Below are 20,264 nucleotides of genomic sequence, written 5' to 3'. Positions count from 1 at the left end.
TATACATAGGCTTTTCCATTGTTGCTCCAAATTTCTGCAATGAAGGCGAGAGACACTAAGTATATTTTCTGGTTGCCAGAACTAGTGAAGGTGGTCCAACTCCATAATGTAATGTGATGAAGATGTTTACCATTGCTTGAAGGAAATGTAATTAAAGTCAAAAGCAGGTGGCATTTAATTAAGAAAGCAAAGCAGACCATAAATCAAGATGAAAAGCGTTAACAAGAGCCGAAAACCAGAGAACCATTGGTCACGCGCGGCGGGACAGCGATCTTACGGCGAAATTTCATGCAAAAGTCTACACCTCGCCACTCTTCACACCGCCATCTCCGAACTCCTCTTGGTTTGAGTCTTTCTCACTTAAAGATCCCTCACCACTCTCCTCCTTTCTTTCATCTCTCTCTTTCTTTTCTCTCTTTCTCAGAAAAAAAAAAACACACACACACACACACACACTCATTTCTTGTGCCATATTAAGACCACCAAATGCACAAATCATCACATTTTTGAGATCAAGAGAGAATAACTCTTAAATGGTGGAAGGAGACGGAACAAAATATATGGGTTCATCCGGGAAAAGCCAGGCTATTAGGCCTAGAAAAAGGCTATCTTTTGTAACGTATCCGATTCAATATGTGCTGGAGGAGCAGAGGTTGGTATGCCTTTTGATCGGGATTGGCATTGCATCTCTCATTTTCACTGCCGTTCCTGCTTTGACATCATCATCATCATCATCTACCCCGAATCACCATGGATGGATTCCAGATTCTTTAATGGAGTCAACTCATCATGTCCCTCGAAGAATTGCTCTTGAGCTGAGCGATTATGACCGTGATCAATCGTCCAATGGAGGTAATCAAATTACTTGAATTGTATCTCTGAATTTTGGCATAAGTGATTCTTTATGGTAATTTAGTTACGAATATTTATACTCTGTTGCAAGTATAGAGATGTGGCACTAGTGATGAAAGGAAAACATCAGAAACAAGTATTGGCGACATGAAGAGCATTTTAATGCGTATTGAAAAATACTACTTTGTACATTGGTTTCACCTCTTGCTTTTCATGCATGTTAGACTAGAATTTCTTTTTGTGTTTTGTGTTTTCTTTTTTTTATAAAAAAAAAACATATTATTTTCAATCTAGAAAAATTCTATAATCGCTCTAGGAATCGAGTTTGATGGCAGAGTATTATTATCAATCGGTGGGGTTGAAGATGATATTGTTGGGACTAAATTGTTAGTATATATGATGCAGTTGCAAGGTTACCGGTGGGGTTGAAGAACAAAAGGCTGAGAGTTTTGGTAACGGGCGGGGCGGGGTTCGTCGGGAGTCACCTTGTGGACCGTCTGATGGAGCGCGGGGATAGCGTGATCGTGGTTGATAATTTCTTCACCGGTCGGAAAGACAATTTAGTGCACCATTTCTCCAACCCAAGGTTCGAGCTGATTCGGCATGATGTGGTCGAGCCGATCATGTTGGAAGTGGACCAGATCTACCATCTCGCCTGCCCGGCCTCACCCGTCCATTACAAGTACAACCCCGTTAAGACCATCATATCCTTTTCTTGCACCTAACTTCCAAAGATTAGTTGTTTGTACCAGTACTAGCTTTCTTCCCCTTTTTCTTTTTCGAGTTACTATATCAATTATTAGTGTCACTTTCTAACGTTTCATGTCTTGTCAAAATAGTTGAATGGCTTTTTGTCACCATCCCTTTTAGTCACCATATCCCTTTTGTCAAAATGCACGTGTGTGTGCATGATTTTAATGCCGGCTTTTGGAAGAATCCTTTAACTTTGATGGATAGAGATCACAAGACAAATGTAATGGGGACATTGAACATGCTTGGATTGGCGAAGAGGATTAATGCTAGATTTTTGCTAACGAGCACCAGTGAGGTGTATGGTGACCCTTTGGAGCATCCACAGGTCGAGACCTATTGGGGAAATGTCAACCCCATTGGTGAGTCACTTTTCTTTTCTTGTTTTCTTTTGGTGATTACTTTTCACCACCTACTACGGGCTCTAGGAACTTCTATGTCCACTTCCATCTGTCAAACTTCTCAACTTGTGACCGAGTGTTTGGCTTTGATTGCCTTGGAGTACTTTCTTCAATTATATTATAATAATCAAAATCTAAAGGATTGGAGTGGTTAATTAATTAGGATTGCGTGCTAGAAAATTGAGTGATCTATTTGGTTGATGACATTTTTGTATGTTTCAAAAATGATGATTAAGCAAGTGAAGTTACACCTTAGTTTGGTTCATTAACACCTTAGTTTGGTTTGCTTCTTCATTCAGGCGTTCGCAGTTGTTATGATGAGGGAAAGCGTACAGCTGAGACCTTGACTATGGATTATCACAGGGGCCTAAATATTGAGGTACTCAAATCATGGAGCCACCTTTAATTAATTAACCATTGATAGTGATGGAGCTAATTATTCTTTTTAAAAAAAAAAAAAAAAACCTGTTTCCTAGGTGAGAATTGCTAGGATCTTTAACACTTATGGACCACGTATGTGCATCGATGATGGCCGTGTGGTTAGCAATTTTGTTGCTCAGGTTTGCTTCCAATTAATAGTTGTGTTCTTTTGCTTTAGAGATGCAATGGTCCAAAATGTAATGCTACTTTGCACTGCAGGCTTTAAGAAAGGAGCCATTGACTGTTTATGGGGATGGGAAGCAAACTAGGAGTTTCCAATACGTTTCTGATCTGGTAAAGGGTCTATGCCTTCTCTGCCTGAGTAAATTGAGCATTTCTTCTTCTATGTTTTGATGGATGCCATTTGTCTTTTAGAATTTGCTTCAACCTTGTCATTTCTCAGTCAATCTTGCGCTAGTTATTTCATTTGAGCATGATATGGATTCCAGGATATAGCAAAAGGGTTTGGCCTGTTGGTTTCTTTTACATTTTTATTTTTGGGGAGCTCCTTGCCAGAATTTGTTCCTAGTAAATTTCATCCAGTTTATTGAATGCGGGCCTGAAGAGAGAACTCGTACCATGTTGCATGATGTTGCAGGTTGAAGGTTTGATGAGGTTGATGGAAGGAGACCACGTAGGACCTTTCAATCTTGGAAACCCTGGTGAATTCACCATGCTTGAACTTGCCAAGGTAATAATAAATTCACGCATACCAAGAATAAATTTGAAAGAAGAAATGAAGAGGGGAGGGAAAAAAAATGCTTGTTGAGCCTTCAAATTGCATTGATACAGGTGGTGCAAGACACAATTGATCCAAATGCAAAGATAGAGTTCAGAGAAAACACTGCGGATGATCCTCATAAGAGAAAGCCGGATATTTCAAAGGCCAAGAAACTCCTTGGATGGGAACCGAAAGTGTCCCTTCGCGAGGGACTTCCTCTCATGGTCTCTGACTTCCGGAGACGCATTTTTGGTGACGAAAAAGACACCCAAGGCAGTCAAAAGCTTGCAGAATAGCTTCTAACACGAGGTTATCGCCGCCTTGGATATATAAGTGAAAGTTGATAGGAGAAACCATGGAAACAAATTAAATAGAGTAAAAATAAGGGAAGAATATGAGATAGAACAAAAGGTCATAGCTTGATTCTATTATTTCCTTCAAGAATAATGGTGTCCTAGATAAGAAAAGTTTTACATTAGTGCTAGTGGTAACAATTCAATTTGTATCTGTATACAATCCAATTGCTACCTTTAGTTAATCTAATGCTTGTTTGACATTCACAATCATGGACTGTCATTTTTTCACAAAAACATTTTTATATTTTTTTTAACATATTTTTCAATCATCTTTTTATCTTATATATATATATATATATATATATATATATATATATATATATATATCAAATCACTACAATATTTTTTTTTTTATAAAAAAAAACTCCAGAAATAAGCAATTCAAATGGGCTCTTAGCCTATTAGCATATAAATTCCAATTTGTGACAGGCAAATTTTAAAAATGTATGTTGAAGATACAGAAAGTTTAGCAACCACATCTTTTGAGGTATAGCATGCGTCCAATCTTCAAAAAGAAATAGTACTCTCTTATTGGGGAGGAACGTAGCTGATTGAAGAATTGAGACCTCCAAATTTCGCCCTTTGATGGATCACTCTTCCTTTTGTGTGCAATATTATGTTTCCATTCTGGTCTATTTGAAAAGAAAAGCTTAAAGAATATGAAATTTGTCAATATCAACTACAGAAAGAAGAACTTGGATTACGACCAAAGTTTTTCACGATTTGTGAGTGATTGGATGTTGAAAATCTTACATCAGTAGATTTTGAAGATTAATAATGGTTTGTAGATAAAGACCGGACAAATAAGAATTGCATCTCCTCTTTCACAAAGGAGGGGGAAAAAAGAGAAGCAAATAAAAAATAGAAATAAAAATAAATGACTCCATCATGTTATGTTATGAAACGGATAAAATTACCGCAAGATTTTAACGGATAAAATTATTTTTTCAAATAATTGAGAACATTATTCATGTCAATCACCAACATCTTTGTAGAATCATTAGAATATTTTTTTTAAAAAAAAAACTTGTGATAAAATTGTCATCAATTATTAGGTCAAAAAAAACTTCTTATTTGGTCACTTGTCTCATAGCATCTCTCTAAATTATCTATTGTTCTATAAGCGATGCCAATCCATAAAAAATCATTCAATTAAACCAAATATCATTTTTTTTGTGGATATTTACAAACTAAAAGAAAATAACAATCTAGAGCAATGTGTATATTTGCATGTTTAGCAAATATTAACCTCAAGATTTTAACCCAGAGAAAAAGCTCTACAGGGCAGTAAAACCATCAGTTTTTATTTTTTACTGAGAATCTTTGACCATTTGCCTTTTGTTCGTAATTTTTTGGGAATTTCGCCAATTTGATCCCTAAACATTTTCACTTAAACAAATTTCGTCCTTAAAGAAATATTTTAACTAATTTAGTCCTTGAACAAGTTTTTTACTTCCAATGTAGGACTTTTCACTGCATTTTACTCAATTCACGTGAACCAACAGGGGTATAATTGTCATATTGGTTTAATCTTTTGCAATTAACCGACGAAACAAATTAGAAATCATTACAAAAAGAGGCAAGCATCTGGGTTTGAAGACAGTAGGGCTCATCACAATTTCTCAATTCTATCTGCAAAGGAGCACAGGTAAGATGCATTAAGGGAGAAACTATTTTAATTGGGCATCAAGTTCGTGCAACTACCAACACTCAAATCAGTATTACTCAAGAGACAATAACTTGAAAGCATATGAACCAGCCATAGCTCCAATGAGTGGTCCGAATGCTTGGGTCCAGTCAAAAAAAAATCCGGTGCTACCTTTAAAGAAGTTAAAACTCCCGGTAGGCCACGAAAAACACAGAGAAGAGAGTTTGATGTTAGCTAGTGCCTGCACCCTTACTCTTTTCTAGTTCCTTGGTCTTGCAAGGAAGAGATGGCACAAGCTGTCGAAACAAATGGGATGGGTGGGTTCAGAAGAACAGTTTGAACAAGTAGGTGAATTGAGCCAGTTGCAAAGAAGAGAAGTGCAGGGAAGCGGGTGGTAGCGGTACGTACAGGAAGAGGGGTTGCTGCATGTGTATTCCACCCAGCTGAAAGAGGTAGTGAGGTCAACGAGTAGTAAAGACACAGCACAAACGCTGCCTGCCAGTAACTACATCAATTTTTAAAAAAAAAAGTAAAGGCACCTTCAGCGATTCCAATGGTACTGGAACAGTGACTCATAGGCAAAATGGTAAATACGTAGCTGAATAAAGCAATGCAGCAAAAAGAATGCTAAGCAGAAATAGAACAAAAACACAACTATCACACTCAAAAAATACAAAATCCCATCTAAGCAATAAACAAAGCATCTAAAATACGAACAAAAAATCACAAAAAAGAAGGTAGGGATAAGAAGAAATGAACGAACAAGCAATAAGGTGAGCAAGTGAAGAATTTGCGCAATGCAATTCACTGACCAGGAAACACAAAGAGCAGCCAGGACAAAAAACCTGAATGAGAAATGAAAAGAAAGGAAAATAGATAACACAAAAAAGGAAACATCACCAGAAAGCTGCACCATGTATCCACCAGGCAAAACAGAATTACCTGCCATGATCGTACCAAGAAAGTAGAGAAAACAATGCGCTGTCGAGTGGACAGAGAGAAGCCAATTTCTCGGCTGGAACCAAAAGTGGCGGCAAATTTTCCTGAGAAACATGCCCATTCACCCAATATTTATTACAGAAAGTGGGAGACACAAACGCATAGCAAATATATAGGAAAATAAGGGCAAATTAGTCTTTTTAACCCAAAAATAATCTTAACAGCCACAACTGCTACTGTGATGGAATGTCAATAGCAACGTCAATGCAATAATAGGTCTGGATCACTCCCATTAGGTCAGAATCTCCACCATAAAATTTTTTTTAAAAAAAAACAAAGGGCCCAACGCCAGCTCCACCTCAGTACAGGCCAATCTCCTGACATCCTCACCACTGGCCAATCGCCACACCGCACATGGGCGGACGACCATCCTACGTGGCAGTGGGTGTTCCCTTTTTATCCATATGGTTAATAATTAGCTAGGAGGGATAAACCGCACAAAACATGAATGCCCCTAGAAGCATTAAAATTATGTAAATACTAGTTGGAATTGCTAATAGGGTTAATTGCAGAAACCTCCCATGAGGTTTCTGACATTTGCACTGACCTCCCCTGTGGTTTGAAAAACTATACTGACATCCCTTGAGGTTACTAATCCTCTGCAAATTCAGTCCAAACGATTAAAATAGTGTTTTAAGGAGTGAAATTAGAATTTTTTACCAGATTTGTCCTTTGCATTACCATCCCCAAGCAATTTACTTAGACTGACTGATGGAATTGGCTCATAACTTCCATTTCTTGTTTTTTACATGAATACATGAAACTTTTTTATACATCTATTTTCAACTGATTTACATGAATCTTTTTTCTGAGTAGAAACTTAATGCCGCAATCCCGACAGGTGATTTTACTAAATTGGATTTTGAAGCCTACAGTAGGCCTTCCAGAGGATATAATCAGTTGGGGAGTATTGGATATAGCACTGAGCAGTTCTTTTTGCAGTTAAGAAAGCAACGATTTCACATAAGCAAGAATTGGCTTGGATTAACATACACTCATCTTGAGGTATGGGACTCAATACAGTTCCTTCTCTTTTGTGTTTTTCCTTTTCTTTCCCAATTGAAGATTAGAATTATGGGACTCACATAGTTTTTTACCAGAATTTTTTCAAGAACTAAATTGGTTAAAATATTTCATTAAGGATGAAATTGATTTAAATGAAAATGTTTAGGGACCAAATTGGCAAAATTTCCAAATTTTTTCCTATGCCCCCAATAGCTAAAGCCCTAACCTTAAATGCCTCTCGCTCAGTCTCTCAACCCCTTACTTTCTCTCTCTACAGCTTCTCCATCGCCTATTTTCTGGTAAGTCCACTTTCTATTTACTGATTTATTTACTTTATATGCATGTATTGCATTCATTTTCTCCCATGTTCTTTTTTTTCCATTTTCCTTTGGGATATTTTAGGACAGAAATTTTGAATCTTATTGTTAGTATGCTAGAATTCAACGGTAGAAATAGGAATTTGTTTGCTAAAATTGATGAAAAAAGTGGGTTTATATGGGATTTGCCTTTGGGTTTTCTGCAATCCCATTCTCTTCTGAACAAAGCCCTAGCAGTGCTACGATGGGAAATGTATCTATTTTATTGGGTCCGGTTTTGAACGTACCTTTTTTCGATTTTAGGGTTCTTATTTTTGGGGAAAATAAATGTAAAAATCAATTTTTTGCTTGTTGAGTAATTTGATTTTGTTATATGGGCTAACTAAAATGGGAAAAGAAAAAAAGTGGGAAAAAAGAAACATTTTCCTCCTTGTGAAGTTCTTTGCAGTATTCTGTAAACGATGCATTTGGAAAGATGTTTCTATGGATGAGTCTCTAGGGTATTAGTGATTTTTTATCTTGTCTTTCTTGGATTGATCTTCACATGGCTTGCAGTATAATATCTATTCTTATGGAGCAATGCCAGAATTTCTTTTGTGATGTGGACATACTGAGCTGCCTCAAATTGGTTACTATATATCCATACATATTTACTAATTGGGCGTGAGGGAAGGGCTATGCATGAAGGCTTTATGTATAGTTTCTTTAACAGGATCGTCTCAAACTCATTTAGTATAAAAAGCTCCAATTTTGTTACCTTTCTGTAAATTCATTGCTTTAGCATAGTTTTGACTTCCGATACTGGCAGCTTGGCTGTTGTGGCATAGGATTCATCTTCTGTGTAAGAAATAAAGAATCAAGAGCTCAGGAAATCTTAATTGCTTTGGATTCAACCTTTCTTTCATAAGACTAATTTTCTATATTTAGCATAAGGCATTGGATATTACCTATATTAATAAAATTTGGTCCATCGAGGAGAGCATGTGAATTGGAATGAGTATTTTATGCAGAGGTGGAGCAAAATAGGATATGTATTGATGTACTTACTGAATGTCCGATGATTTAGGAAAAATATAGATCTGACTTTCAATTTAAGGAAGATATTAGCTCACAAACAAGAAGTAATAGTAATGCATATCTTTAAGGAAGCATTGTTATGCATCTTTGAATTAATCAGAAGTTTGTGTGGTGGTGATTGAGAATTGATCATGAAGGCCTACACTGTGGTTTTGCAGTATGTTGAGTACTTCTTGAAAGGTTCTCGATGATTTTTTAAGATTGTTTTTTTCTTTTTTGGTTCTTTTGGTGTGGTGGTCTTGGAATGGTGGAGTTCTGCTTATGGCGGCAAAAAGAGCTCCTCTTGGATGGATTCCTGACTTTTAAGCAAAGAGAGAACAATAGAACTCCTGATGCAGTATGTTTTCTCTCTGCTTAAAAGTCAGGAATCCATCCAAGAGGAGCTCTTTTTGCCTCCATTTGCAGAACTCCACCATTCCAAGACAACCACACCAAAAGAACCAAAAAAGAAAAAAACAATCTTAAAAAATCAACGAGGACCATTCAAGAAATACTCAACATCAACAGACCCAATATATATAGAAGTTGACCTTTGACAAAAAAAAAAAATCAACAGGCCCGATGGCTACCAGGAGAATAACTGTGTGAGCCATTACACTTCCAAATAGCTGCAAAAGGTTAAATCGGTAAATCAAACTGAGAATCTCCCATCAAGAGTTGTACCACACGGCTCAACAAAAAGATTCACATGGACAACAAAATTACTAAAATGCCAACCATCGTGGACAGATCAAAACCTTCAAAAGCTTGGAAAAGGGTAATCAGTAACCCAAGCTAACATCCCCTGCTTTAAAGATTGTACCACAAGCTCCATCAATGATTTACATAACATGAAAAAGTACAAAAAAAGCCACGGGGAGGCAGATGAAAAGCTTGCCAAAGTGCTTTCTATACTACATGTAGGATTACTATTTTTTGTTTGGAGCTTGAATTAAAATTTTCTGTTTGTCATATAATAAAGCCTTTCTGTAAAAATTTGACCAAGAATCGTGCCACCAAATGCAAATTTAAAGGCAAAAAACATACTTTATTAATACTTCAAAACTCTATAACAACGGGGCAACGTAATTGGTAGAAATATGTGCATGAGAAACACAATATTTCAAAATTATCAAGAATTCTACATTCGGAGAAACAAGATTCTTTCATTACTCATTAGTCAACACAAATGCATGCCGAGAAGGTTTTCCGTACATCGCACATGCCACATGACATGCTAAGTTGTGTACTAATACGAATTATTCATCAATAAATAATAGCGACGGACCATTCCTTGTCTCATAAATACCAGATAAGGAATGGTGCACCACATTACTTGGTAACTTTTGATTGGTTTTAGTACAATATCATGTGGGCAAAATTCTCTAAATATTGTTGAAAAAAAAAAGTCGGGAAAGTGTAGCTAGTCAAGGGGATTTTTCTGAACATATGGCCCCCATGTTTTCAAAACAAAAGGGGCTGAAAATTTTTTCCTTAAATTCAAGGCCCCCTCGTTTCAGAAATGCAAGGACCCTTTTTGCACAATAGTCCCTTACATTATATACAAGGAGCAATTAGTAAAAGGTAATTGTTTAGCAATTTAAATTAGATATCCATCGCATTTTCTTAAATTTAAATGCTTAAAAGTTGCATCATAGTTATAAATTTCAACTTGACCCAATGGTCGAATCAGTCAATCCGATGAACCGGCAATAGGGGCGAGTTGGGTTGCTAATTAAATCAGTTAAGCAATAAATCCGTTAACCAGTGAACGACCCGACAGTTTAATCGGTGAATCGAGAAAAAAACTATCAATTGAACCACCAACTTAAAAATTTTACTATTTTTATAATTTGAAATATATTATTATGTTATATGATATACCTATCGTGCAACACGCAGTTGAACCGGTGACTTGGTCAACTCTTTGGATTGAGTACCGAGTTGGGTTTAATAACTATGAGTTGCATAATTAGAACAATTTACATTTAAACCCTAAATTCTAAGTAATACAATTAGTTGCATAATTTAAATTATTTATTTATTTATTTTGATAATGTTCCATAGTTTTAACTTTTTTAGATAGTTAGAACAGGTACTCGCGAAAGTCAAACAAAAAACTAATGAAGGCCTGCCATGTTTCTGAAACAGTTATCTACAATTATCTTTTTCTAAACAAGTACTTTTTGCTAATCAATCCCTTCATGTGGTGGTAGGGACTATTGTGCAAAAAAGGAGCCCTCTCGTTGGGCCTTGTATTTAAAAAAAAGAAAAAAATTTTAGCCTCGGTGGTTTCAAAGACTTCAAAAAAAAAAAACCCTTGGCCAACCACATTTTTCGGACTTTCCTTTTTTCAACAATACTTAGAAAAATTTGCCCTGTCACATGGCATACGCGGTTCAACTAATATTCACTAAATTATTTTTCCCTAGAATACCACAAGATGCCTCGTACAAAAGCATCATGTGATTAAGGACTATTCAATTATTTCTATTCTCGGAGGATATAAGGAGGGCTACAGTGCCGCCTTCCGACGAATGGCCAACAATCTCAAATTCAAAGTTGATGCTTCAATACAATTATATAATAATACATGTCGTTTGTAATGTTTTTAATAGTTTTGTGATCATTCAAAACTAGAAGTAGCTATTCACACTTCGAAAATATAAGACTAGAAAGTGATTGCGGGTAAGTTAAGTAATGCTCGAAAATTTGTGTGGGATTGATGAGATTCAACGATTAAGAAGTGCAATTTGAATTAAAGTTGATTCATCCACTAAGGCCAGTTAGCTCCTGCATCCTCTTGAGCTAACCATCATCCATCAACTTCCCATAGATGAGTAATGAAGCAATAGTTGTAATACCATTAATGACCTTAATTGTAGCTAGTTATATAGCTAATTCATAAGATCAAAACTCGAGTTATACTACATGATATCACAAGGTTGAACATTTGTTATTAGCCATTGCTCGTGGTGTAATCTAAGCTTAGGATATCATAATCTGAGTTGACAAGGCAATAATGGCGTTGAATGATTAATTAACACCTGTGGACAGAGATGAAATGCACGAGCAACCATCTCATAGTAGTGCCAAACAAATGTTTCCTAGTTGGCAAATGCTTCGCTTTGTTTGTTTTCCAAACGAGATTATAGTTGGGCAGTTGCAGTTCTGCAGATAATTTTTTTTTCTTGTTCTTTAGGGTTTTTATAATTTCGATGTTCTCTTGCACTCAATTTTCTGGAAATATTTGATTATATCGAATAGAAATGGAAATATCTAATGATATCAAATGGCGATTAATTTCTGCTGTTTGCTCCGATTTTGGTAGAGGTCCTTGCAACTTTCGAAATTTCTATCATCACATTGATAATTGGCTTTGCTCAGTTGCCAGAATCATTCTCCATGCCGTCATTTACTCTCAGGCTACTGTTTTACTCTCATATGTTGGAATTTTTTGCAATTAATAAGAGACCTCATCATGGTGTCTAATCATAACAATTGCCTAGAACTGCATTGTCTATGTTTACACTACGGTCATGCGAAATCAGGATAAAAACATAGCAGCATACAAGCCATTCCTATCCTAGCCTGGATGGTTCAAGTTAAACATTTCTTGATCATCAGCAGCAGTAAACTAGAATCTGTTAGTTTGTTTGGTGCCCATCAGCTGGTGCAGATTGTAGACACCAAATTTTGAATAATTTGTATGTGGCATCTACTTCATGATTTTTATTTTAGATCGCTTGCATTTAGTTCATTGTTGTGTGTTTTGCATTTTTTAGTTGTTATTTTATTTTAGTTTTATTCATTTTGCCCTTTTAGTTTGTCTATTTATTTTTATTTTGTCATTTTAGGTTTTTAATCACTTTTAAGTTTTAGATTTTAGTTTTTAGTTTTTAGTTTTTTTTTAGTTTTTAAGCTTAGCATAGAGTTTTTAGAAAAAGAAAAGGAAAACATCAAAAATATGTTTTAGTCATTTTGGTTTTTATTCAATGCTTTCTTGAAAGAAAAATGGAAATGAAAAATCATAAAAAAAAGGAGAAAAAAGAAAATGTAGAAAAAGATGGAAAAATGGCCATTTTTGTTGTTTTTAAATTATTTTCATTATTATTACCTGGTTTTTGTCAATTTGTTATTATTATTATATTTATTAAGTTGAAAGTTAAAAAAAAAAAAAAAAAAAAAGAGTGATACGCGGCAGCAAGCTGCGTTTTTCGCAGCTTGCAAAGAAATGTTCGGCAGCTCCTTGGGCTGCAAATATAGAAGAGCTGGCTTGAAGTTTAGGGTTATCATGGGATATAAAAGGAAAGCTGAAAGGTAGCCGCAAGAGAGGGGAGCTCGGTTAGGGAAAAGAAAAATAGCAAAGGAAAAAGAAAGAAAAGCTGCGGGCTTTAGGGAGAGAACCAACAGAGTGAGCTTCATCGTGGGGGGGGGTTGAACGGCTGTGAGAAGAGCGGCTAGGAGAGAAAGAGCAAGAGAGGAGGATTTGGAGAACCAAGGGAGAACTAGAGAGAGGTGGCGCAGCAAGGAGGAGGAGCCCCAACGTCATCATCATCTTCGATTCATCAAGCAATACGAGTACTGCGGACCTGAAGAAGAACGTTGACAGCCGAGGAAGATAAAGCTTTTAGGCTGCGCAAGGACGCCCAGTTCATCAGCCCAGATCCTGTTCTTTCCTCTGGAAAGGGATAAAGGTAACGCCTTTCATTTGTCTTCTGCCCATAGCTTGTAAAATCATGCCAGAAAGGTTGAAATTTTGCTGCGATGCTAGATTTTGTTTTGCTGCGAGTTTGGTTTTTCTTTTTCTGCACTTCTGTGATTGGCAACCCGGTCAGGTTATCTGGCTTTGGGGCAATGTTATGAGAGTCATGTGATTATGGACGGACTGTTGTGAAGCTTGTCTGAATTTTCTCTTTTCTTCTTACGCATGAGTAGATTGGGTTTGGACTGAAATAATTGTAGAAACAGATTTTTCTGGGTTCAAAATTGTAGTGGGCGTTGATGCTTTCTTTGCTCTTTTTCTTTTGTTTCTTCACTACTGAGATTGATGTTTGGTAGATGAATGGGGAGTCCAATGCAATGTTTCTGCCTTTAATTTACGTGAACCCATAGCTGCAGAAAGTTTCCGCAACAAAGAACAAAAGGAATTGCATTTCCTGTTCCGTTTTCTTTTCCATAGTTGCACATCAAGTCTTTCCACTTAAGTTGCATGTTTAATCTGTTTTGGGGGAATGGAAATAGGAGGTTAGGTGTTGAGTTTGCATGTTTAGGGTCTAAAATACTAGAACCATGATCGAACACCTTGTTGAAAAGCAAACAAACAGGCTGCCGAAACCATTTCTGCACTTACGTTCAGATTTCTGGTATGATATCTTCCCAAATTTTTGGTCTTTGGTTTGTGATTATCATGAAGTTTTGTTGCTTAGTTCTGAGGTTGTGATGTTGAGAAGAAGAATGTTTAATCAAAGCATTGTATTTGGGCCAAAAATCTGGTTTGCATGAAAAGCCACGGTTGGAAAAGAGAATTGCAGAAAGTGTTCATTGCAGAAATTTTGTTTCCTCGTATGCATGCATGTACTAATTCTTCAAAATTGCCTCTTAACTCCCTCAAGTTCCTCCTTGACTCACTATGACCCAGAAATTGGAAGGATTAATCAATTTAGTCCATGAAATTTTGCAGCAATGCTACAAAGACCCGTTTTCTTTTCAATCGTTTGCATTCAAGTTCTAAAGTGTTTGCAATCTGAGCTATTACTTGCTTTTGTCTTTGCCCTTAGACCTTTGAAGTTCCTGAAAGTGTTTGATCAAGCTTGAGTGCTTTGCTAATATTTGCAATTTGGTCCTTGGAAATTTTAATTTTTCAATTTCATTGCTTGTTTTGCTTCAACTAATTACCATGCTTTGTCAATTGCACTTAAGCCATGACTTTGGGAACTTTATGATCAAGTGAGCTTTGCTTTGCACATTTCTTTTAATTTTTCTTAAATAAATTGGTACCTTGACCATTTTTTTATTTTGGAGGGTAAATTAGTAATTTCACTATGTTGGGGCGTCGCTTCAAGGGAGGTACACTCTATCCCTCATTTGCACTTCATTTGACCCTACGTGCTCCTACGTGTTATGTGAACATGCATGCCTACTCCGCTTTCCTTGCCTCCTTGTGTGCATTTACTTGCTTTTACTTTTATTTAAGTTTTATGGGGTATGTGTACACCTCTTGGCTTGTAATAGATAGGGCTCGGAGAGCCTTTGGTCCATTTCCCCTTCCCCTTGGTTGCTTTTATTTAAGTTTTATGGGGTATGTGTACACCTCTTGGCTTGTAATAGATAGGGCTCGGAGAGCATCTGGTTCATTTCCCCTTCCCCTTGGTTGCTTGTTTTTGTTGTTACATGTTTAATTGCTTTATTAGGCTCTTGCATCTAGTCGAGCATGCTAAATGCTATGTGCTATGTGTTTACGAGTATTTTGGCATGTCTACTTGCTTTCATAGCCATGAATGAATGGAATGGATGAATGTACGTTTCCGCTAGTCCAACGCTAGTCGGAATTCATAGAATGGGCTAGTCCAACGCTAGACCCTTAGGGATTTCCCCTCATTAGCATATCATTTGCTTGTTCACCACATATCATGCATTTTTCTTAGTTTTATCACTTGGCATGCTCCTCGAACCCCCTTTCCCTTCATTTTAGGATTTTTGCATATCATGATAGTTGTAGGGTCCATTTGCTTGAGGGTCCCCTTCTGATAAGGGAAACAAGCGAGTGTGGCTACTCGATAGCCTTAGCACGCTAGTTTTGCCTTCTAATCAAAGGGAAAATCAAAGTCGAAAGTTAGGAGTCAACCCCCGTACCCGTCTTGCTTGCATTCCCTAGGCTCATGCATTCTACATTCACTCTATCATTCTATACCCTCATTACACTTTTATTTTCTCCTCCTACTTTCACACATGCACCTTCATATCCCTTCCCTTGCACACAAACACTTGGATTTTTCACACAATTTCGCACGAGCACCTTTTCATACATCTGCACACAAACACTTGGATTTTTTTTTACAATTTCACACAAGCACCTTTATACAATTTTGCACACTTGCACTTACATTTCTTGCATCTTTCATACACCTTCACACTTGCACACTTGAGTCTCATTTGCATTAATCGACCTCTATGGGGTTTTCCTTTGTTGGCCGCCACAATTCATGTGGTTTGGGACCAAAGGCCTCACAAGAGACATCGTAGAATTTAGGATTGCATTTTTCTCTCCGTTTTGCATTCATATAGTCATATCCAACGTGCGAACATACATTGGGTAGAAAACTAGGAAAGGTAAGGTTAAGTCGCGCAACTAGCCTTGGCTAGGTCAAAGGGGTGCCTTGGATTCTATCCTTGCCTTCCCCTTTGTCAAACGTGACCCCCGAACCTTTTTCTTTGGCTTACGTGGACTAGGAGTCGTTTTAAAAAGGGTTTTACTACTTTGTCTCTAAAAAACACTTTTTGGGTGACTTGGTACACCCCAAATCTATACCAAGTGGCGACTCCGTTTTCATATTTAAAAAACCCTTTTTAAATTTCATTTGGCCAAATCGTCGCTTTCCAAAGTCCCATGGCCTTTTACTTTTCATGTTGCACACGTTCACACCACACTTCGCACACATTTCACATCATTCAAAAAGTGGGGCGCGACAGTTGGCGACTCCACTGGGGACTTCCTAAGTGGGTCCAAGCATTTTGACTTAGCCATTCGTTTCCTTTTTCTACCCTTTTATGCATTGCATTTGGATATTAGGGTTGCATTTTTCATTTTTAGGGCCTTTTGCCTCGCGCGCGTATCCAACTATTCCCTCACTCACGTATATGTGATTGGTTGATTGGATGTTGTTTACTTGATTATCTCGCGCTTGCATTGCATTTGGGAGGGGGTGTGTGTCACCTCTAGAGCCTCGCGTGGTTCTCAACCCCTTCCCTCAAAATAGGGGAGCACTTCATACGTGCACGTTTATTTACTGTTATCCCATTTTATTTTATTTTTCGTGGGCGTTTCCCACACCGCCTTGTAGGATTACGATCGATTGCCTTGGGTAGGCGGCTGGTGTGCTCTGCGCCCATAGCGCTACCTAAGGGATCACTCGAGCCACCGATCGAAGGCCCTGGGAGTGATGACCCTTCGCCTTTAGGTCTGAAGGCTTGGGAGCCGAAGCTTTATCGAGTCTAGACATTAGTGAGCCCCAGCCTCATGCATCCATGTTAGAGTTTGCTTAAGTTAGAGTCAGCCTCACCCTTTTAAGCACATTAGGCACGAGGGAAGGGGTTCCGCCCCTTTTACTTGCTTTACTGTATTTCTTTTCTTAATTGCTCTCAATGTGTTATGTGTATTATCAATTGCACTAACCATTCTTGTGTTTCCTTGGCTTGCATTCATGTGCCTTAGCAATAAAAGGCCTTATTGGCACTCTTTTAGTGACTTACCCACTAGATAGCTCACATGTTTAAATTTCAGTCATTACATTGAATTTTCGATAAGTACATGTCATTTTAGACCTTTTTCCTTCGATGCATTATTTATGTCCTTTAGGTCGTATTTGTCACATATTTACATCGCTTTAATAAACTGGCATCATGCATAAACCCTAGAAAGGGAATGCCATTTAGGGGATCCCGTGTTAGGAATAAACCACCCCATGTCTCGGATATATAATCCAAATGAGACTTGCACGTTTACCTTTCTCGTACCATCCGAAGGGGTTGTGCACAAGGTAAGGTAGGATCCAATCATTTTCATAGAGTGATTTTTGGAATATGAGCATCTAATAATCACTTTTTGGCCATTTTCTCAAAATTGGTAAAATTCCCTTGCGTAAAAGGACATTAATTCGAAGAAAATTCACAAATGATTCCTCATTGTTGAGACGATAAATATAGAGGCCAAATTTTGATTTTAGAGGCTCATAGACCAAGGCATTGTAATGATTTCTTGAAACCACCCAGTGGGCGAATAATTCAATCGATTTTTGAACAAATCATCCATCTTATCCAATCCATTTTTTTCAATAACTTCATTTCATCCAATTCATTTGACCAATTTACCCTTTTTAGGGTCATCCGGTCGATTCTTCAATAAATCATCAATTCATTTGACCAATTTACCCTTTTTAGGGTCATTCGGTCGATTTTGAATAAATCATCAAATCATTTGACCAATTTACCCTTTTAGGGTCATTCGGTCAATTTTGAATAAATTGTCAATTCATTTGACCAACTTACCCTTTTTAGGGTCACCTGGTCGATTTTGAATAAATCGTCAATTCATTTGACCAATTTACCCTTTTTAGGGTCATTCGGCCGATTTTTGAACAAGTCACTAATTCAATTTCATTCATTTGGCCAATTTACCCATTTTTAGGGCAACCGAGCCGTTTTTGAATAAATCAAGGTCCGTTTAATCTACTTGATCAATTCACCCTTTTTTAGGGTGCTCTGATTAATTTTGAAATTTCATTCAATTCATTTGACCCGTTTCCCTTTTTAGGGTAATGCGGTCGATTTTAAATAAATTTCATTCAACCCATTTGCCCTATTAGGATTTCAATGTCGAATTCCAAATTGGGAAATCTAGTCAATTTTGAAGAAAACCGTCCATTGCATCCAATCACTTGATCAATGAAGGTTTTGACCCGTAATTCACTGAGAAATTTTATCAACGAATTCCAATCTCTTTGATAGGAAGTTCGTCAAGGTCAAACCCGTGCGTTTTTGCAAAGTCTTGTACCGATCAAAAGTGATCCATCCATTCGGACGTTGACCTCATTTTGATAAATATCTCTCGTCACCCCAATTGACCAAATTCTTTCAAAATTATTTTTCACTCCATGAGCTGATTGGATCCATCAGGTATTGTATAGTGCCTATTCTAGCGGATTGCATTTTCATGCTAGGCCTACCCTTGGCACAAAAGGGCTCCCCCCATAGGACATGCATACCGATTTTGCAGTTTTGCCTACTAACTCGGGGTATTTTTCTTTTGTTTCCCCCTCCCCTGCATTCATAAAAATGTTTCAATAAGACGAAAATATTCTTCTATATCTGATGATAATTTTAATCCAATAAAGTTTGAAGATTACAAATGTTATTTGATTCTTGGGCAGATCCTACAATGAAAACATAAATGATCTATCTGGAAGCTCTACGCTAAAGCCTCTGAGAGATGTTGTAATTGTTTTCCAAAGGAAAATTTTGTATATCTGATTTGTTAATACATTTTGTTCCAAAAAAGAAAAGGAGACAAAAAGTGTATATGTGGAGCTCTTTACAAGTTTCTCTCTTCTCATTTGTATCGTAATTGAATGAGAAATTTTGTTTCAAACTTTTTCAGCAATAAAATTTTTGGACAATTATTGTTTTGTGTATATTTATGTACATTTCATTCTTTATTCTTATTCATTGGAGATTTCATGATGAATTTTAAGAAGTAAGACCAAATTGAGAAGCTTCAGGATCATAAGTGTCTGCTTTCCAAAATCCTTACGTACACCAGATTGTTGATCCGAGTCATCCAATAAGAGTGCTAAAAAGATGGTCACTCAAAAGGTCCAATGAGATACCTTTTCTCCTTCATTTAACCTCAAAATAAAATCAGTCACATTGATTGATAAATTGCAAATTGGGACATTCTTTGCTTGGAAAAATCCCCATTGGTTTAACCGGATTCAATTCACATCTAAGTGAAAGCAAAAATGTGCATTATTCTTGTTTGTTTTGAAAATTTGGAATGATACTTTGAGCATTTGTTTCACTACCTATACAGATTTTTATCACTTGCTCTCCCATTTGAGCCTATGAAAGAATAATTTCGTTTCAAATAAAGGCCTTAATGATCTCTACCCTATATTGAAAAATTTTCAAAAATCAAAAGAGGAATGGATTTTCAATGAGCATTTCGTTACGCTGGTTGTCATGAAGTGTAAGAATGATACTTTGGCCTTCGTTTCTACAACCTAAACACTATTTATCCCTTGCATCCTCATTTGAGCCAAAATTGGAGGTTCTTTTCGAATGCACTTATGATCGTACCCCGCATTGGGGAAGGAGATTGGGGAATTTTGAAAAAAGAGAAAAGCAAAAATGCTAGAATAAGGAGGGAACCGCAAATTGGGGAAATTTGATTCCACTTGGGGTCCAGTTTTGAAAAAAAGAAGAAGAAAGAAAGGGAAGAGTTTTGTCCGCACGGATCGCCTACGTTTCACAAATATGGACGAACAATGGTCTTCCTCAGTCAGTTAATTCAGATACACGCAAAAAAATTTCGCATTAGCGAAAATTTCCTTTCAGAGTTATTGTAAGGAACGGAATACAAGTCAGGCCATCTTCTTTTCCAATCAAACATTCTATCCCTAGTTATCCCTTTTGAGCCTTCAGAATAAAATACTTCATTTGGCACCCCCTGAGAATCGCAAACCCCACACTGGGGCAAGTTGGGTTGAAAAAGAAAATTTCAAGAAGCGAAAAAGTGAAAACCCACAAAATCAAAAGGCAAAAGAAGAAAAGAGAACCTCAGTTCAAAAGTAAACTGGGGCAAATTTTGTGAAATTTCAAAGAATGGCAAAAAGGCCGAAAAGTCAAAAGGAAAAAGAAAAATGAAAGTGAAAAGCCTCAATTGAGCAAAAACTGAGGCAGATTTTGATTTAACCCTGAAATAGGGTTGGCGCAACAATGCGATCTCGGATTTTTCAAACCACT

The 20,264-nt window shown here is 37.0% G+C and overlaps 1 protein-coding gene and 1 long non-coding RNA gene across 2 annotated transcripts; both read left to right on the top strand.

Annotated features, from left to right (window-relative positions):
- Positions 1-169: 169 nt before the first annotated feature.
- Positions 170-3,707, top strand: LOC113736526 (UDP-glucuronic acid decarboxylase 2-like). The gene is made up of 8 exons (XM_027263547.2): positions 170-852; positions 1,258-1,556; positions 1,817-1,964; positions 2,303-2,382; positions 2,480-2,563; positions 2,643-2,717; positions 3,022-3,114; positions 3,216-3,707. Exons 1-8 carry the CDS (start codon positions 534-536, stop codon positions 3,438-3,440), a joined length of 1,323 nt encoding a protein of 440 aa, XP_027119348.1. The 5' UTR covers positions 170-533; the 3' UTR covers positions 3,441-3,707.
- Positions 3,708-7,400: 3,693 nt separating this feature from the next.
- Positions 7,401-8,347, top strand: LOC140038596 (uncharacterized). The gene is made up of 2 exons (XR_011842172.1): positions 7,401-7,451; positions 8,025-8,347. It is a non-coding gene; the product is annotated as an uncharacterized lncRNA (long non-coding RNA).
- Positions 8,348-20,264: the final 11,917 nt, after the last annotated feature.

Source organism: Coffea arabica, chromosome 3e (assembly GCF_036785885.1).
Source record: "Coffea arabica cultivar ET-39 chromosome 3e, Coffea Arabica ET-39 HiFi, whole genome shotgun sequence".
Classification (NCBI taxonomy): domain Eukaryota; kingdom Viridiplantae; phylum Streptophyta; class Magnoliopsida; order Gentianales; family Rubiaceae; genus Coffea; species Coffea arabica.
Note: the sequence above shows the minus strand (reverse complement) of the source record. Positions and strands in the feature narration are given on the sequence as shown.